The sequence below is a fragment of the Macaca nemestrina genome, chromosome 6, assembly GCF_043159975.1.
Source record: "Macaca nemestrina isolate mMacNem1 chromosome 6, mMacNem.hap1, whole genome shotgun sequence".
Classification (NCBI taxonomy): domain Eukaryota; kingdom Metazoa; phylum Chordata; class Mammalia; order Primates; family Cercopithecidae; genus Macaca; species Macaca nemestrina.
Genome location: NC_092130.1, coordinates 103974085 through 103992566, shown reverse-complemented (window position 1 = coordinate 103992566; position 18482 = coordinate 103974085). Strand labels below are relative to the sequence as shown.

General features: G+C 39.4%; 1 protein-coding gene and 1 pseudogene across 1 annotated transcript in view; both read left to right on the top strand.

Annotated features, from left to right (window-relative positions):
* LOC105475167 (FCH and mu domain containing endocytic adaptor 2) overlaps positions 1–18482 on the top strand; it is a 142146-nt gene that overhangs the window by 32909 nt on the left and 90755 nt on the right. The window contains exon 6 of the mRNA XM_071098823.1: positions 13659–13763. Within this exon, the coding sequence (XP_070954924.1) occupies positions 13659–13763 (105 nt within the window). The remainder of the gene's footprint in view (positions 1–13658; positions 13764–18482) is intronic.
* LOC139363853 (CTD nuclear envelope phosphatase 1 pseudogene) lies at positions 427–13652 on the top strand (annotated as a pseudogene).

Sequence of the window (18482 nt, the reverse complement as noted above, 5' to 3'; positions counted from 1 at the left end):
GAACCATTTCATGATGATTTTGGCCATATCTACAATATTCTTGCAGGGAAGTAATTAAAAATTACTTTCATAAGACTGAAATGAAATTGGGGCCTTGGAGGGGTGGCAGGAGATAACCTGAAAACTGCTTGGGGATGGGTGAGCATAAAGTGTAAAGCATAACACAATTCTAGGAGGTACTGTTTATGTTTTATTCTATGAATGTTCAGCAGTACTGATGGAGGGAGAGAGAGAAGAGAAAAGAGGGCAAAATCCAAAAAAACTCTTCTGAATGAGCAAACAACCAAAATTGTAGAGCACATCTAAGAAATCTAATACTAGAGCAACCAATAAATTCAATAATTGGAATAAGAATTTACTCCAGATGAAATTTAAATTTATAAAAAATGAACAAAAACGATATGTCTTGAGGATGTTCAAATAAACATCAAATAAAGAAGATTAAGAAATTAAATGTAATGAAACAATCTACTAGATAGAAAAAAACCCAGCTAATTAGAAAACTTAGAAAAGAAAAATATGGTTATTGAGCTTTTTAAAAAGCAATAGAGAAAAGAAACTTTAGACTTGATAGAGTCAAAGAATGAGTTTTGAAGATAGTATGGAAGGACCTTACCCAGAGCATAGTAGGAGAAGCAAACGTTACCAACATTCATCTAATACTAATTTCAGAAGGAAAAAAAATGGAGGAGATGGAGGGACAAGTAATATTTGAAGAGTTAACAGCTCAAAATGTTTCAGAATTGAAGAAATTCAAGAGCCCTCATATTGAAAGTACATTGTAGGTATTAAGTAGGTTAAATAAATTCAGACCTAGGCCTCAGAGAAAAAGAAAATGGAGGTATTTTTTTTTTTCCTCATATGAAATCAGAATGCATTTTCAGTTGATGGTATTGTATAGTCATGGTTGATAAGATAGCATTTATGGTGTAGTTTAATTGCCTGTGCAAACTTCGTTGCATAATTGGACAGCTACAATGCTTTGATATTTCAGTTAACAGACCATTTAAGGACCATTTGAGGAAGTAATGGCTTTGATTATAGTCTGAAAATCTTTTAGTGACACTTTTGGTAAGATCAAGTGCTTGGAAGAAAATCTGAAGATAATAATGGAACACTTTAAAGAAATGGTCTGTCAACTGACAAAAACAAGCAATGGGGAAAGGATTCCCTATTCAATAAATGGTTCTGGGATAGCTGGCTATGCAGAAAATTGAAACTGGACCCCTTTTTTACGCCATATACAAAAATCATCTGCAGATGGATTAAAGACTTAAATGTAAATGTAAAACTCAACACTATAAAAACTCTGGAAGACAATCAAGGCAATACCATTCTGGACATAGGAACGGGCAAAGATTTCATGACAGAGACACCAAAAGCAATTGCGACAAAAGCAAAAATTGACAAATAGGATCTGATTAAATGTAACGGTTTCTGCACAGCAAAAGAAACTATCAAAAGAGCAAATAGACAGCGTGTAGAATGGGAGAAAATGTTTGCAAACTACGCATCTGACAAAGGTCTAATATCCAGCATCTGTAAGGAACTTAAATTTACAAAACAACCCTATTAGAAAGTGGGCAAAGGACATGAACAGAAACTTCTCAGAAGAAGACATACATGCAGCCAACAAGCATATGAAAAAAGCTCGACATCACTGATGATCAGAGAAATGCAAATCAAAACCACAATGAGATACCATCTCACACTAGTCAGAATGACTATTATTAAAAAGTCGAATAAGAGATGCTGGCAAGGTTGTGGAGAAAAGGGAATGCTTATACACTGTTGGTGGGAGTGTAAATTAATTCAGCCATTGTGGAAAGCAGTGTCTGGCGATTCTTCAGAGAGGTAAAAACAGAACTACCATTCACGCCAGCAATCCCATTACTGGATATATCCCCAAAGGAATATAAATCATTGTACCATAAAGACACATGCATGTGAATATTAATTGCAGCACTATTCACAATATCTAAATGCCAATCAGTGACATTTGATAAAGAAAACATGGTGCATATTCACTGTGGAATACTATGCAGCCATAAAAAATAATGAGATTATGTCTTTTGTGGGAACATGGATGGAGCTGGAGCCCATTATTTTTAGCAAACTAATGCAGGAACAGAAAACCAAATATTGCATGTTCTCACTTATAAGTGGGAGCTAAACAATGAGAACACATAGAAAGAGAGGAACAACAGACACTGGGACCTACCGGAGGGGAGAGGGTGGGAAAAAGGAGAGGATCAGAAAAAAATACCTATCAGTTACTGTGCTTATTACCTGGATGACGCATAAGCTGTGCACCACACCCCCGTGACACACAGTTTACCTGTATAATGAAAGTTCATATGTTCCCCTGACCTAAAATAAAAGTTTAAAAAAGGAAATGCTTTGTCAGTAAAGAGAAAACTCAAAATAATTTGAAAGAAATAATCATAATACATGTAAATGTATTAGACTCCTGGCGTGGTTTGTTTTCTGTTGCTTATGACAGAATACCTGAAACTGGGTAATTTTTTTTTTTTTTTTTTTTTTGAGACAGAGTCTCACTCTGTCACCCAGGCTAGGGTGCAGTAGTGGCGTCTCAGCTCACTGCAACCTCCAACTCCCGAGTTCAAGCAGTTCTGGTGACTCAGCCTCCCGAGTAGCTGGGATTACAGTTGTGTGCCACTTCGCCTGGCTAATCTTTGTGTTTGTAGTAGAGATGGGGTTTCACCATGTTGGCCAGGCTGGTCTTGAACTCCTGACCTCAAGTTATCTGCCCGCCTTGGCCTCCCAAAGTGCTGTGAGCCACCATGTCTGGCTTGAAACTGGATAATTTATAAAGAAAGGAATTTATTTTTTGCAGTTATGGAGGATGAGAAGGACGTCCAAGGTTGAGGGGCTACATCTAATGAGGGCCTTCTTGCTGGTGGGGAGTCTGCTGAATTCTTAGAAGGTGCAGGACCTCATATGAGGGGACTGAGTGTGTTTAGGTCTCTCTTCCACTCCTTATAAAGCTGTCAGTCCTATTCCCATGATAATCCATTGATTCATGAACCCATTAATCCATTAATAGATTATTTATGAGGGCAGAGCCCTCATGACTGAATCAGCTATTAAAGGCCCCACCTCTCAGTACCGCCACATTGGGGATTAAGTTTCATAAACATTCAAACCATAGCAGCTCCTCTAATCATAGATCAATTGTCAAATTGAAAAAAAAATCCTGTTGGCCAGATGTGGTGGCTCACACCTGTAATCCCAGCACTTTGGGAGGCCAAGGCGGGCAGATCACCTGAGGTCAGGAATTCGAGACTAACCTGACCAACAGGGCGAAACCCCTTCTCTGCTAAAAAGACAAAAATTAGCCAGGCGCGGTGGCGGGCGCTTGTAATCCCAGCTACTCGGGAGGCTAAGGCAGAAGAATCGCTTGAACTTGGGAGGCGGCGGTTGCTGTGAGCCAAGATCACACCACTGCACTCCAGCCTGGGCAACAAGAGCGAAACTCTGTCTCAAAAAAACAAAACAAAACAAAATTCCTGTATGTATTTCATATAGTGGGACACAATACAGTAGTTTAAATAAATATTACTCTTGCACAGAAAAGGGGAAAGAATAGATTGAGTCTTGAAGCTAGGTGATGGATTCATGTTAAAAAAGAATGACATGTATTACCGTGAGTAAATGTAAAAGGCATAATGAACAAGAAAAAGTTTCAAAAGGATTTGTAGAATTTGATGCCTTTTACATAACCTTTAATTCTCTGTAAAGAAAAAAAAGCTATTGACTCTGCTTTCCCTCCTCCCTTCCCCCTTCATCCTTGCTCCCTCCCCTACTGTCCCCTTCCCCAATTATCCTTCCCCTTCCCTCCTGGTCTCTGAGGACCCAATCCTAGCCCGAGGTGTCTTGGCCCACAACTTTCCGGAAGCCGTCGGTGCCGCTCCCAGCCCACGTGGGCCCCCTCAGGCTGCCCATGCCTGTCCGCCAGCTCCCGGTTCCGCTGGGCTTTCCAAAACCTCGCTGGGCTTTCCAAAACCTCGCCAGGGGTCACTTTCTGAGCCACTTGCTCCATGCTCCTCTCTGCAGCCTCTCCTGCCACTCAGGGCTGCCGTTCCCCCTCCCGGAGACGGGGAGCTGACGGAGCTGTGCCGCGGGGGGGCCCCCCCGGGGCCGGTGGTGCCCGCAGTGCCAGGGTCATCAGGATGATGCGGACGTGGTGTCTGCTGGGGCTGCGCACTTTCGTGGCCTTCGCCAACAAGCTCTGGAGCTTCTCCACCCTTTTGTGGTGGCAGATCTGCACGGTAATTCAGCAGCAAACTGTTCGATATGATATCCTCCCCTTATCTTCTTGTCCCGGAATCGGTTAGGTGAAGAGGAATATCCTCGTGCTGGATCCGGATGAGACGCTTATTCACTTGCACCATGCTGGGGTCCTGAGGCTCACAATGCGGCGTGGAACGCCTCCTGACTTCATCCTCAAGGTGGTAATAGACAAACATCCTGTGCTTTTTTTTGTACATTAAAGGCCCCATGTGGATTTCTTCTTGGAGGTGGTGAGCCAGTGGTGGGAGCTGGTGGTCTTTATAGCAAGCATGGAGATCTATGGCTCTGTTGTGGCAGATTAACTGGACAATTAGCAGAAGTATTCTTAAGAGGAGATACTACAGACAGCACTGCACTTTGGAGTTGGGCAGCTACATCAAGCACCTCTCTGTGGTCCACAGTGACCTCTCCAGCACTGTGATCCTGGATAACTCCCCAGCGGCTTACAGGAGCCATCCAGACAAGGCCATCACCATCATATCCTGGTTCAGTGACCCCAGTGACACAACCCTTTTCAACCTGCTCCCAATGCTGGATGCCCTCAGGTTCACCGTTGATGTTCGTTCGGTGCTGAGCCGCAACCTTCACCAGTATAGGCTCTGGTGACAGCTGCTCCCCCTTCACCAGAGTTAGAGTTGGGTGGAAGGGGAGGGCAAGCCCTTGGGATGCTGTTTGATGCCCTATCCAATGTGAGGACTGCCTGGGCAGGGTTTGCCCCTCCTACGCCTCTCTGCCCTGGAAGCCCTACACTCCACTTGGAGTCTGGATGGATGCATGGGCCTGGGGCCCTGAAGCAGCCTCACTCTAACTTTGTGTTCACACTCCATGTGTAAATGGAGTTCAGGCTGGGAGACAGGTGGAGGCCTAGGAGAACTAAAACAATGTTTGTGGTGGAGAGGCAGGACTGGCCAGAGCCACAGATAGACGGTGATCCAGGAGGCTCAAAGAGAAGCCAAGTCAACTTTGTTATGATTTGATTTTTTTTTCTGAACTCTTGTACAAAATTGAAAAAAAAATGCTCTTTATATACAAGTTAAGTATTAGGGACATGTATGGGGACAGTAAACAATAAGCACATGATGGAAATTACCTGTGGGGAGAAAGTAAGGGGAATGGGGCTGGAGCTGACCATATTCAAAATAAAATAATTACTTTAAAAAATGTAAGTCACAGGAGCAGTTTACTCTTAGTAGATACTATAACATTCATGCCCAACAGTGAATTAGTATGGGTTTCATATTGTTAATGCAAATGTCTGTAATCTAAATTAGTTAAAACTTTCCAGAGGGTTAAAGTACTGTTCTCTTTTGTGAACCCCAGTGGGCTTACCATAGTACTTAATATGCCGTGACCACTCAAAAAATATATGGTGACTAGAGATTACACATAAATAAATGATTCTGAGTCTTTTCATATAAACCAAAACAAGTTTAATGTAATGATTTAGATGCAATTAAAGGACTTTTTTTTTTCTAGAGATGAGGTCTCATTGTGTCACCCAGGCTGGAGTGCAGTGGTGGTATGATCATAGCTTACTGCAGCCTGGAACTGCTGAGCTCAGGCGATCACCTCACTGTCTCAGCCTCTTGAATAGCTGGGATCACAGGTGTGAATCATCAGGCCCAGCTCATGATTTCTTTTTTATTAAAATATTGAGCAGGAGTGGAGCATGTAGTTGTGTCCAAGGGTCGTGAGTTGGCTAAAATTCACCCTGTGCTTCACAGGGATGGACTTTGGTGGGATGGACTACTCAGAGGAAGGGGTGCTTTTTTCTAATTGGTCTCCTCAGAGATGGCATCTCTGCTTGTGATATTAGATATTGTTAGTGGGTTCTCTGCTTTGTAATATATTTTGATCCAAGTCAGTTATTTTGGCCTATCATAAGGTTTTTATTAACATGAATGTAGATTGTTTTAAAAGTCATAGATCTTTGAATAATTTTTTTGTGACAATATAAATACTATAGCTGTTATAACATAATTTGGTTATCATCTCATTCACTCATTCACAGGCTTTTTTTTTTTTTTAAGATGGAGTCTCACTCTGTTACCCAGGCTTGAGTGCAGTGGCACGATCTTGGCTCACTGCAATCTCTGCCTCCTGGATTCAAGCGATTCTCCTGCCTCAGCCTCCCAAGTACCTGGGATTACAGGCATGCGTCACCATGCCCAGCTAATTTTTGTGTTTTTAGTAGAGATGGGATTTCACTGTGTTGGGCAGCCTGATCTTGAACTCCTGATCTCAGGTGATCCGCTGGCCTCAGCCTCCCAAAGTGCTGGGATCACTGGTGTGAGCCACCACACCTGGCCACAAGCCTTTATTTTTATAAAACACCACTTAGTAGGTACCTTTGTGGACTATTGACTAAGTACTTATTTTATATGTGTATACTGGCTTCATGGATTGTACTATAAAAGTCATAGGCACTTAAAGTGTTTTTAGTAGTATATTAATAAATTTATAATGCTAAGGAAATGAACAAAACTTAGATTTGTTTTATTATCATAGGTAGTGTATTAAAGCCACTCTTGCTTATGAGAAGAAAGTAGCTATTACTTTTAAAGCACAGTTTCCTCTTAAGAACAAATGCTGCAACTTCCCTTTTATTTTAATTAATTAGTGAATTAATTAACTAGTGAATTAATTTTTCTAGACAGGGTCTCTCTCTGTTTTCCAGGCTGGAGTGCAGTGGCACAATCACGGCTTACTGTAACCTTGAACTCCCAGACTTGAGCAGTCCTTCCACCTCAGCTTCCAGAGTGGCTGGGACTACAGGCATGTGCCACCATGCACAGCCAATTAAAAAAAAAAAAAAAGATTTGTAGGCCAGGCATGGCGGCTCATGCCTGTAATCCCAGCACTTTGGGAGGCCGAGGCAGGTAGATTACCTGATGTCAGCAGTTCAAGACCAGCCTGGCCAACATAGTGAAACCCCGTCTCTACTAAAATACAAAATTAGCCGGGTGGGTGGTGGATGCCTGTAATCCCAGCTACTTAGGAGGTTGAGGCAGGAGAATCTCTTGAACTGGGGAGGTGGTGGTTGCAGTGAGCCAAGATTGCGCCACTACACTCCAGCCTGGGCAACAAGAGTGAAACTCGGTCTCAAAAAAAAGGCTGGGGGCAGTGCCTCACGCCTGTAATCCCAGCACTTTGGGAGGCCGAAGCAGGCAGATCTCCTGAGGTCAGGACTTTGAGACCAGCCTGACCAACATGGTGAAACCCCGTCTCTGCTAAAAATACAAAATTAGTCAGGCGTGGTGGTACATGCCTGTAATCCCAGCTACTTGGGAGGCTAAGGCAGGAGAATCTCTTGAACCTGGGAGGCAGAGGTTGTGGTGAGCCGAGATCATGCCATTGGACTCCAGCCTGGGCAACAAGAGTGAAACTCCATCTCAATAATAATAATAAAAAAATTGTAGACACAAGGTCTCGTGTTGCACAAGCTAGTCTCAAAATCCTACTCTCAAGCCATCCTCCTGCTTTGGCCTCCCAAAGTGGTGAGATTACAGGCATGAGCCACCACACCTGGCCCAACTTCGCTTTTAATAATGACTTTACAAAAGTTGTCACTTTTTTTTTTTTTTTTGAGACGGAGTCTCGCTCTGTTGCCCAGGCTGGAGTGCAATGGCCGGATCTCAGCTCACTGCAAGCTCCGCCTCCCGGGTTCACGCCATTCTCCTGCCTCAGCCTCCTGAGCAGCTGGGACTACAGGCGCCCGCCACCTCGCCCGGCTAGTTTTTTTGTATTTTTTAGTAGAGACGGGGTTTCACTGGGTTAGCCAGGATGGTCTCAGTCTCCTGACCTCGTGATCCGCCCGTCTCGGCCTCCCAAAGTGCTGGGATTACGGGCTTGAGCCACCGCGCCCGGCCAAGTTGTCACTTTTTTATGATGAGGCCATTCACTTTCTATAATTCTACCCTAAGAATTTATAGCATTACTAACTAAGCATGATATGTTATTTAGAAAGTTGTTTTGACTTAATAATTTAGTATTGTGTAGCTGTTTCTTATGAAAGATGTGTCTTGCTTTCAAAAAATATACATGTTTCTGGTGGGACATGGTGGCTCATGCCTGTAATCCCAGTGCTTTGGGAGGCCAGGGTGGAGGGATCACTTGAGGCTGAGAGTTTGAGACCAACCTGGGCAACATAGTGAGACCCCATCTCTACAAAAGGTTTTTTAAAAAATTAATCAGTGTGAGATTGCACCATTGCACTCCAGCCCAGGCCTACAACAGCAAGACTGGTGGTGCATACCTGTTGACCTAACTACTCAGGAGGCTGAGGCAGGAGGAGGATTGCTTGAGTCCAGGAGGTTGAGGCTGCAGTGAGCCATGATTGCACCACTGCACTCCAGCCCAGATGACAGAGTGAGATCCTGTCTCCAAAAAAAAAAAAAGAAAACAAATTGATTTATTAGTGCTTCTTTTGTCAGTTTTCTAAGATGCTTCTCTATTTCTTTTTTCTTTCTTTTTTTTTTTTATCCCTATCATCTTGTATTAAAGATGCTTCTTAAAGTTGATTTGTAATTTCCTTAAGATTCTGTCTCTGGCATATCAATTTTACCTTTCAAGAGTGAGAGCTAAGCTGGGCATGGTGGCTTATGCCGGTAATCCCAGCACTGGGAGGCCAAGGCAGGAGCCCAGGAGTTCAAAACCAGCCTGGGCAACAGTGAGATCCATCTCTACAAAAAAGAAAAAAAATTAGCCAGGCATAGTGGCATGTGCCTATGGTCCTAGGTACTTGGAAGGCTGAGGTACTTGAGCCCAGTAGTTTGAGGCTACACTCTAGCCTGGGTGACAGAGTGATACCCTGTCTCAAAAAAAAAAAAAAAAAAAGAAAGAAAAGAAAAAAAAAAAAGCTGATTGAAAAAATATGTTAGAACTTAAAAAGAGGACCTTCTTTCTTCATACTTTCAAATAAGAAATAAAATTTTATAATTTCCTGATATCAGAGGGTATGCTTCATAAAACTTCTTTGTTTAGAATTTTGATTTAGATCCAGCTGTTAACCTTTGAGATAAAGATAATAGTTTTATAGCCAGAAGTAGTGAACAAATAAGTGCTGAATGTATAGACCAGGATTTATGAAAATATGCTGGTGTAAAAGCCTTAATAGTTTTATCCCTCTTGACTCAGTAGAGATTTGAGTAGCAAAATTAGTTAGAATTCTGGAGACTACTTGAGTATAGGAAGATGAAATTATTCAGGATCTTCCCTCCATCTCTTAAAGGCCTATAATGCTTGATGCATAGTGTTATAAAATAATTACTTTGTTTATACTTTAGAAATACATGTCTTTTATAGGTAGTAATGTTCCTCCATGTAGTCATCCTTTATTTCCATTAGGTTATAAATTTCTTGTTAGTGAGAACCTATCATTGTATTGTCCATAACACAGCATATATATTTACTTGGAAAATAATCATAGCAAAATATTATTTGAATTCTTCCACTTCATTAATATAATAAAATTAGTTTGAGTTTCTTTTAGCTATAGGCTTTAGAATAGATGCTTACTTTTTAAAATGACTTATTCAGATATTTTTCTGATTTGCTGTTATATTATGAAGTGATACTTTGCATGCAACAGTAAATAAATGTTTAGTTCCTAGCCTATCACCGTGCTGGAAACTATTGAAGTTATTAAAGGCTAAATATACGTTATTGTTTCTGTCTTTAAGAAGCTTTGTTTTTCTTGGAGAGCCAAGGTATATTAAATAGTACAGAACAAGAAGTTAGAGAGAGGGTTGAATGGTAAGTTGAGAAGGTGTGGTATCTTATTTTGTACACAATCTATCAAAAGAAAACCTGCTAGGTGTTTGTCTCAAAAGAAATTGCTATTAAAAGAAATTTATTTTTTATAAAGTAATTTATTTCACACAGTCTTTCCCATTATATTTTATTTTTATGGTATTTGTTTTTTTGTTTTTTGAGTCAGGGTCTCTGTTGTTCAGGCTGGAGTGTGGTGGTGCTATCATAGCTCACTGCAGCCTTGAACTCTTGGGCTCAAGTGATTCTGCCTCAGCTTCTTGAGTAGCTGGGACCACAGGTGTGTGCCACTGTGCCTGGATAATTTATTTTATTTTATTTTATTTTTGGAGAATGGGGTCTCACTCTATTGCCCAGCAGGTTTCGAACTCCTGGGCTCAAGCTATTCTCCGCCTCTGCCTTCCTAAGAGCTCGGGTTACAGGCATGAGCCACTGCACCTGGCTTAGTTTTTAAAATTTTTTACTGTATTTTATTTTTTAGTTTTTAAAATTTTTGTGGAGATAGGGTCTTACTTTGTTGCCCAGTCTGATCTTGAACTCCTAGCCTCAAGTGATTCCTCCTGCCTTGGTCTCCCAGAGTGCTGGGATTATAGGCATGTGCCACCATGCCCGCCCAGTAAATTACTTTTAAAAGTATAGGCACAGTCATTATAATTAGGTATTTTTGGAATTTTCCAATTTTATGGGTCTCCTTTTGACTTGTAAATATCTCTATTAGGAATGATTACAACTTGTCTTTATCAACAGCTGGCATATAAATTATTAAGCAATAATTTAATGAGCAGCAGAGAAAAAGAAAAAAGTAGGTATCAGGATGAGGTATTAGGAACAAGCAAAGAAGGGGCTTTCAGTAAGGTTACATCATTTTGCTAGGCTGTGTCATTAAAAATCACTCTGAGTCCCAGTACAGTGGCTCATGCCTGTGATCCCAGCGCTTTGGGAGGCCTAGGTGGGTGGATCATTTGAGGTCAGGAGTTCGAGATCAGCTTGGCCAACATGGTGAGTGAGACCCCATCTCTACTAAAAATACAAAAATTAGCTGGGCGTGGTGGCTTGCACCTGTAATTCCAGCTACTTGGGAGACTGAGGCAGGAGAAGCGCTTGAATCCAGGAGGCGGAGGTTGCAGTGAGCCAAGATTGCACCATTGCACTCCAGCCCGGGCCACAGAATGAGACTCCATCTCAAAAAAAAAAAAAAAAAAAAAAAATCACTCTGAAGACTGTAGGTTGTTTAATTGCTCTTATACTTACTGAAAATACAGGTATTAGAAGAACAAACTTAAATTTATTTGCATAAAAAAATCCAAAAGGAAACCCGGATTAAGCATGCCATTGTAATTGTTTTTAAAATAAATTCTAGCAAACTTGGTTATCTGAGTTTCTTACGAAGGTACTCGGTAAACTCTGTCCATTTCATTTAGCTGTTATGTATTTGAACAGGGGCAGGATATTAGAGGATTCCAGTATAGTAACTGGTATAAAATAATGTCAGCTGTGTGAAACTGGGAGAAGAGTAAAACAAAAATCTATAGGAGCAAACTGGAAAATTGTTACAGGTTTTAGTCACTTTCACTAGGGATAGACAGCTCAGTACACTCAGTAACTCGGTTATATCTTTATATAACAGCAAAATATGATGATATGTTTTTTTGATGACATTTCTTGTTAGAAACCATAATAAAAGCAGGTACTATTTATTTTTAAATTTAACTGTATGCCAGACCCTGTTCCAAGAATTGTATATAACTACATTTCATTACTATCACAACTTGGAAAAAAAAAGGTGATATTGTTCCCTTTTTAGGAATGAGAGAACTGTATAAATTTCTAAGACAAGGTCAGGTGGGTAGTACAGTGCTGAGGTTTCACTTTCCTTGGTTTCAGTTACCCACTGTCCAATACAGTAGAATATTTAGAGAGAGACCATATTCACATGATGTTATTACAGTATGTTGTTATAATTGTTATATTATTATTAATCTCTTACTGTGCCTAATTTATAAATGAAACTTTATCATAGTTATGTATGTACAGGAAAAAAATGGTATATAATATAGAGTCTGTACCATCCACGGCTTCAGACATCCACTGGGATCTTGGAATGTATTCCCCATGGATAAAGGGGCAGTAGTGTAAATGGCAGAGGCAGAATTTCAGTCGAATTTCTTCTGGCTCCAAAATCAGCTTTGTTTACATTTCATGGTAAAGTGGCATCCTATATTCTTTAAGAAGGCAGGAAAGTACATAACATATATACTTAATATAGTATAAACAGTTATATTTTAGAGAGAGAACAAAGTTGCTTGTTTAGGGAGTAGGACTATATGTACCTCTTAACCAAGCCCAAACCCCAGGGTAAAGCCAGTTTTCTCTTTGTAGTTTTTGTTTTTAAGATTCCTGATTGTGGCTAAAGATAATTACATATTGGTACTGGTCAGCTTTAAACAAATTAAGTATTTTACAGCTTTCCTTGGACCTCAGTGGCACTTGGCAATACTTTTACTCATCTAGTCATGACCTGTTGCATCCTCCACAATTATAGCTGGAAACTTTTTTTGTTCTCCTTAAGCTCCCAACCCTACCCTACTGTTTCTCACTCATACCAGACCCATCTGTTACCTAGTCAAGAAAATGGGGATTTTTATATCTTGAAATCCTACAGCTTGTCTTTCTTTGATCTCCTTTAAACTCTTATTTAGTCCAACCACATCCTTCCATCTTCCTGTATCCAAGTTTATCAGGCCTTTGAGAATATCAAGCTTCTTGATAGCTGTGTATATGCTTCAGCCTACAAACTATACATAATCTTTTCCTTTCTTAGATGCCTGTCTTCTTATAATTTACCTTAACTTCTGTAGCTGTGTTACTTTATTCCAATTTTGTTTATGTATAGGTTATACAGTACTGCTTAATATTTTTTAAATTAAATAAGTAACTTTTATAAAACCAGAACTATATTATTGTAACAGTTTTGTTTTTTAAGTCTTGAAAAAATAGGCAAAGATTAAAAACAAGTTTCTGTATTTGCTGGAGCATGATGGAAGCTGAGAAACATCAAGGAAAACAGTCTTCACAACTTTCGAGATCGGTTTATAGTATTTAATCAGACATTGAATGAAATATATGTATGCTGTGAGGGAGGAAAATTCACAGCTGCGAAAAGGAGTGTCAAGCGGATTCTGGTGGTTTTGTGACATTTTTGTATGTTGTCTGGAAGTTTCTCTCCGACACTGTGTTAACATATCTTAGTAACACTGTAGCGTTATCATGTAATTATGTAATCTTAGTCTGGGATTTAAAATGAGAGTATTTTAACTTTTCAAAGCATATTCCATCAAACAGAAAAGAGAATCAGTGTTTAATTCCTGACTTTTTGGCTGACTGTAACAATAACAATAAAAAAAGACTAACGAGGGCCTCACAACAGGTATCAAAGTTAGTTATATGTCATATTGAACTCTTAAAATGTATTTTAATTTATTTATATTAACTTACATCAGGAAAGAAAAAAGGTCAATGCACAGTTAAAAGTGTTGGTTTTTTTGTTTGTTTGTTTGTTGGTTTTTTTATTACAGGCAGCTGTTAAATCTAAGAAAGCTACAGATACCTATAAACTCTATGTGGAAAAATACGCATTAGCAAAAGCTGATTTTGAACAGAAAATGACAGAAACAGCTCAGGTTGGTATTTTAAGGTCTCAGATTGGAAACAGGGCATTTATATTTGTGTATATTGATTAATTTTTTCTCATATAATTTTTTAGTGTTCGAAATTTTAAAATGCACAATCTCAATGTTTTAATGATGCTGTTTTAAAAATACATGTCTTGTTTTGGAGATTGAGGACCAAGATGCAATAATTATAATGTCATAAGGAATTATACAGGTAGATCAGAGGAGCCTGTGTAAAGATAATTGGGGAAAATGAGGGCATTGGTACATAATGAAGACAGTGCTTAAGAAGCATTAATAAGAAAACTGGAAGTGACTTAGTACTGAGGCTACAGCAGTCAATAAAACAACCCCAAAAACCCCTGGTCTTAAATAATTTATGTATTATTGAGGGAAGACAGACAAAAATGTCTGCCTTCCATTAGCTTGGGATAAATTATATTTGGTGTAGTGTTCTCAGAACCTTAATTAAAGGCCTCGTTTAAGGTGGCTGCCTTTTAGGACTCATACCTAACATTTCTACTCTCCACTGCCCCTGCTTCTTGTCCTTTTCCTTGTTTTATTTTCCTGCTTAGCACTTATTGTGATCTTACATATCAATAATTTTATTCCTGTTTCAATCAGGTCAGAGTAAGTATGCTGAGGTGACACAAGGCCCCAGAAATCTCAGTGGCTTGCAATATAAAGGGTTTATTTATTTCTCAGGCTACATGTTCATTATGGGTTGGCTGCAGCTATTTTACATCGTTTTCACTGTAGTCCTGAGGCTGGTGGATGAATCCCTTTTTGCAATGTTCTTAGTTATGTCTGAGGGGCCAGAAACATAGTGAAGCACATGGGCTCTTTTACCTATATTTTTTATCTGTTTTTCTCCACTAAAATTTAAGTTTATGAGAGCAAGGATGGATTTGTTTTGTTTACTGCTATATCCTCAGCATTTAAAATAGTTCCCAGATCATGGTAGGCACTTAGTTAGTATGAAAGAAGGACTTTGTGAATCTGAATTTTTGGACTGTAGGTCTTCATTATGTCTTCCCATTTGAGGTAGTGAACAACTCATATCTTAGAAAGCAATGTCTTGCATACTTGTATGCATGTATGTGCATATCCGTCTTTACCCACAATGGCATAGGCTCTGTTAGATGCTGGTATGTATACAGTACATCTGTAAATAAGACAAATATCTCCGTGCTTGAGATGGCGTTTACAGTATAGAGGAGGGAGGCAGACATTAAATACATGCTTAAATATAAAGTTATAAATTATTGCAAGTATTGCAAAGGAAAACAATAGGCTTCCATGAGATAGAATAATAGGAGTGACTTAATTTGGATTAGGGAGTCAGGAAAGGCCTTTTAAGATAAGTGACGTTTAAAACTGGGACTTGAAGAATGAGTAAGAATGAAGCAATAGGGCAAGAGTGTTACAGGCTTTGGGGATCACGAGTATGAAGGCCCAGAGGGTATAAAAGAACTGTTACATTCTGGAAAGTAAAAAATGCTTACTAAACCTGAGTAAGGGAAAATGATAGTGAGAAATGAGGTTGAATTGATACGTAAGGACCAGGTTTTATTAGGTTGGTGCAAAAGTAATTGCAGTTTTTGCCATTACTTTTAATGGCAAAAGAATTTAGGTTTTCTTCTAAGAGCAGCTAGAAGCCGCCTAAGGGTTTTAGGCAGGGATGTGACATGATCTGATCTACATTTAAAGATAATTCTGGCAGTTTAGTGAAGAATTGATTAGAGTATGGCTAAAGGAGAATCAAGAGTCCGGTTTGGAAGTCAGTATAGTAGTCAGGTGAGAAGGATGCAGGCCAACATAGTGGTCTTGGAGAAGGAGAGAAGTGAATGCATTGGAGATGGCAGGGATGGGATGGGTTGAGGAATTCTGCAGATCAGGATCCCTTCCAGGTTTTAGCTTGTTAAATCTATGTGGAAAGAGATGAATAGGGAAGATTAGATGAAGAACTGTTAGGTTGATGGAAGGAAGGGATCAGATGTTCAATTTTGAACATGTTAATTTTAAGACACCTATGAGATACGTAATTGGTGACATCAGGAGGGCAGTTTTGGGGGAGCCAAGTAATCTGGACTGGACATAATGTCCACAGTTCCTTATCCACAATTCTGAATCTGAAGAGCTCTGAGTTATGCTATGTATATTTTCCTTTAGAAATATTAATGTGTTTGATAAACAGATGCCCCTACAGATCTTGCTGGTAGTATTATGAATGAAGTATATGGCATTCTAAACAATGCTGTATATCTTTATTTAAAAAATAAGGGAAGAAAAGGAATTCCAAAACTCACCAGGTCCCAAAAGTTTTGAATAAGGATATGAGACCATATAAAATAGGGTGTTCTTAGTACACAAAGCCATGATGACATCACTTTTAGTTAGAGTGTGGGGAAGAAAGGGCCTCAGGGCCAAGCTCTGAGAGACTCATTATTGAGATTTTAATAGAGGAAGCCAAAGAAGAAAGAAGAAAACTGGAAGTGTAATGTCATGGTAGCTGGACAAAGAAGCTTCAAGAAGGAAAGGTTTAGGTAGTTGTCTTAAATAAGTCTTCAAGTCTAGTGAGATAGAAAGTTTCAATTTCTGTAGCAGCTGAGGTCATTGCAGACTTCAGCAAGTGCTGTTTTGTCTTTTAAATCATTAGGAGCATTTATAAGGCAGTTATTGTTGATATGTTAATTTCACATTAAATGATTAGTCTCTATCAGCTAAATATTTGCTGTTAATTTTTAAAATTGGAATAAATAGGATTTGCTATAGTCAGAGATTTTTGTTTGTTGATGTTACTTTATAAAAAAGAATGTTTGGCACATTTTTCCATTTCCTTTTTATGTTCTGCTTCCCCATTACATTGTTTTTCAAAATGGCATTTTAATTGTTCATCCTGCCTTTCTGTTTTTTTGTTTGTTTTTTGTTGTTTTTTGAGACAGGGTCTCACTCTGTCAACCAGGCTTGAGTTCAATGGCACGATCTTGGCTTACTGCAACCCTTCTGCCTCCCAGGCTAGTGACCCTCCCACCTCAGCCTCCTGAGTAGCTGGGACTGCAGGTGTGCACCATCATGTCCGGCTAATTTTTGTATTTTTAGTAGAGATAGGGTTTCACCTGTTGCCCAGGGTGGTCTCGAACTCTTGGGCTCAAGCGATCTGCCCAGCTCGGCCTCCCAAAATGCTGGCTGGGATTACAGGCACTATGCCAGCCCATTCTGCCCTTTTAAAGATGGGAACATTAACTTATTCGAGCAAATGTGTGACCATGCTGCTTTTAAATAAAGATGATGGCATACCTTACTAATGTGTATATATTTGTTCTTTCTCAAGATCTTAGAGATCTCTGTTTCTGTCTCTCCCTCTCTGTCATAGTCGTACAGCTGCAGAATAGGTTAATTATTGTTTCTTCATAGAGAATAGACTTTAATTTGGGTTATTTTAGAAGGTGAAAGTAATCCTTTTACTTCTCCACTTAACTGTTTTTCCAGGCCACCTGGGTTGACCAGTCTCAGTGGGAAAGAAAGAACCAGACAGTGTAGTGAGAATCAAATTTGGGTGGTAGGACCTGTATTTACTAATGGGAGAAGATAATTGAGTCTCTAGGGTGAAAGAGGTTAGAATTTAGAGTATTTGTGATTTAAGTTTTTCAAAATTTAGGTTTAGAATAAAAATGATTGAAATTGTGACTTTTTATGCTCATGTTTTTACCACTATTAATTAATGAGATACTTGAAACAGAATATGGAGATTTTGTTTACTTTAAAGCAGTAAGATGGCTAGTTTATGGAAACTTTGAGATTTGTTAATCAGTACTCACAGATGAAAGATTATTAGGATTAGAGTACTTTTATATATCTTTAGTGGCTGACAAGATAGTATAGTCATGTGTCGCTTAACAATGGGGATACACTTTAAAAAATGTCATTAGGCAATTTTGTCATTGTGTGAACATCATAGAATGTACTTATGCATGACCAGGCGTGGTGGCTCATGCCTGTAATCCCAGCACTTCTGGAGACTGAGGCGGGCATATCACCTCAGGTCAGGAGTTCAAGACTAGATTTCCTAATACGTTGAAACCCTGTCTCTACTAAAAATACAAAAATTAGCCAGGCACGGTGGTGCACGCCTATAATCTCAGCTACTTGGGAGGCTGAGGTGGCAGAATTGCTTGAAATGGGGAGCAGAGGTTGTGGTGAGCCGAGATTGTGCCACTGCACTCCAGCCTGGGCAACAGAGTGAGACTCTGTCTCACAAAAAAAAAAAAAAAAAAAAAAAAAAGAGAGAGAATGTACTTACTTACACAAACCTAGATGGTATAGACTACTACAGACCTGGCTGTATGCTGTAGTCTATTGCTTCTAAGCTACAAACCTATACAGCATGTTACTGTACTGAATACTGTAGGCAGTTATAACAAGATGGTATTTGTGTATTTAAACATAGAAAAGATACAGTAAAAATACACTATAAAAGATTTAAAATGCTGCACCTGAGTAGACACTTACGTTGAATGGAGATTGCAGGACTGGAAGTTGCTCTGGTTGAGTTAGTGAGTGAGTAGTGAGTAAATGTGAAGGCCTAGGACATTACTGTACACTGCTGTAGATTTTAGAAGTACTGTAGATTTAGGTTATGTTAAATTTTATTAAAAATAGTTTTCTTCCTTCTGTAATAAATTAACCTTAGCTCACTGTAAGTTAGAAACAAAAAAATTTTTAAAC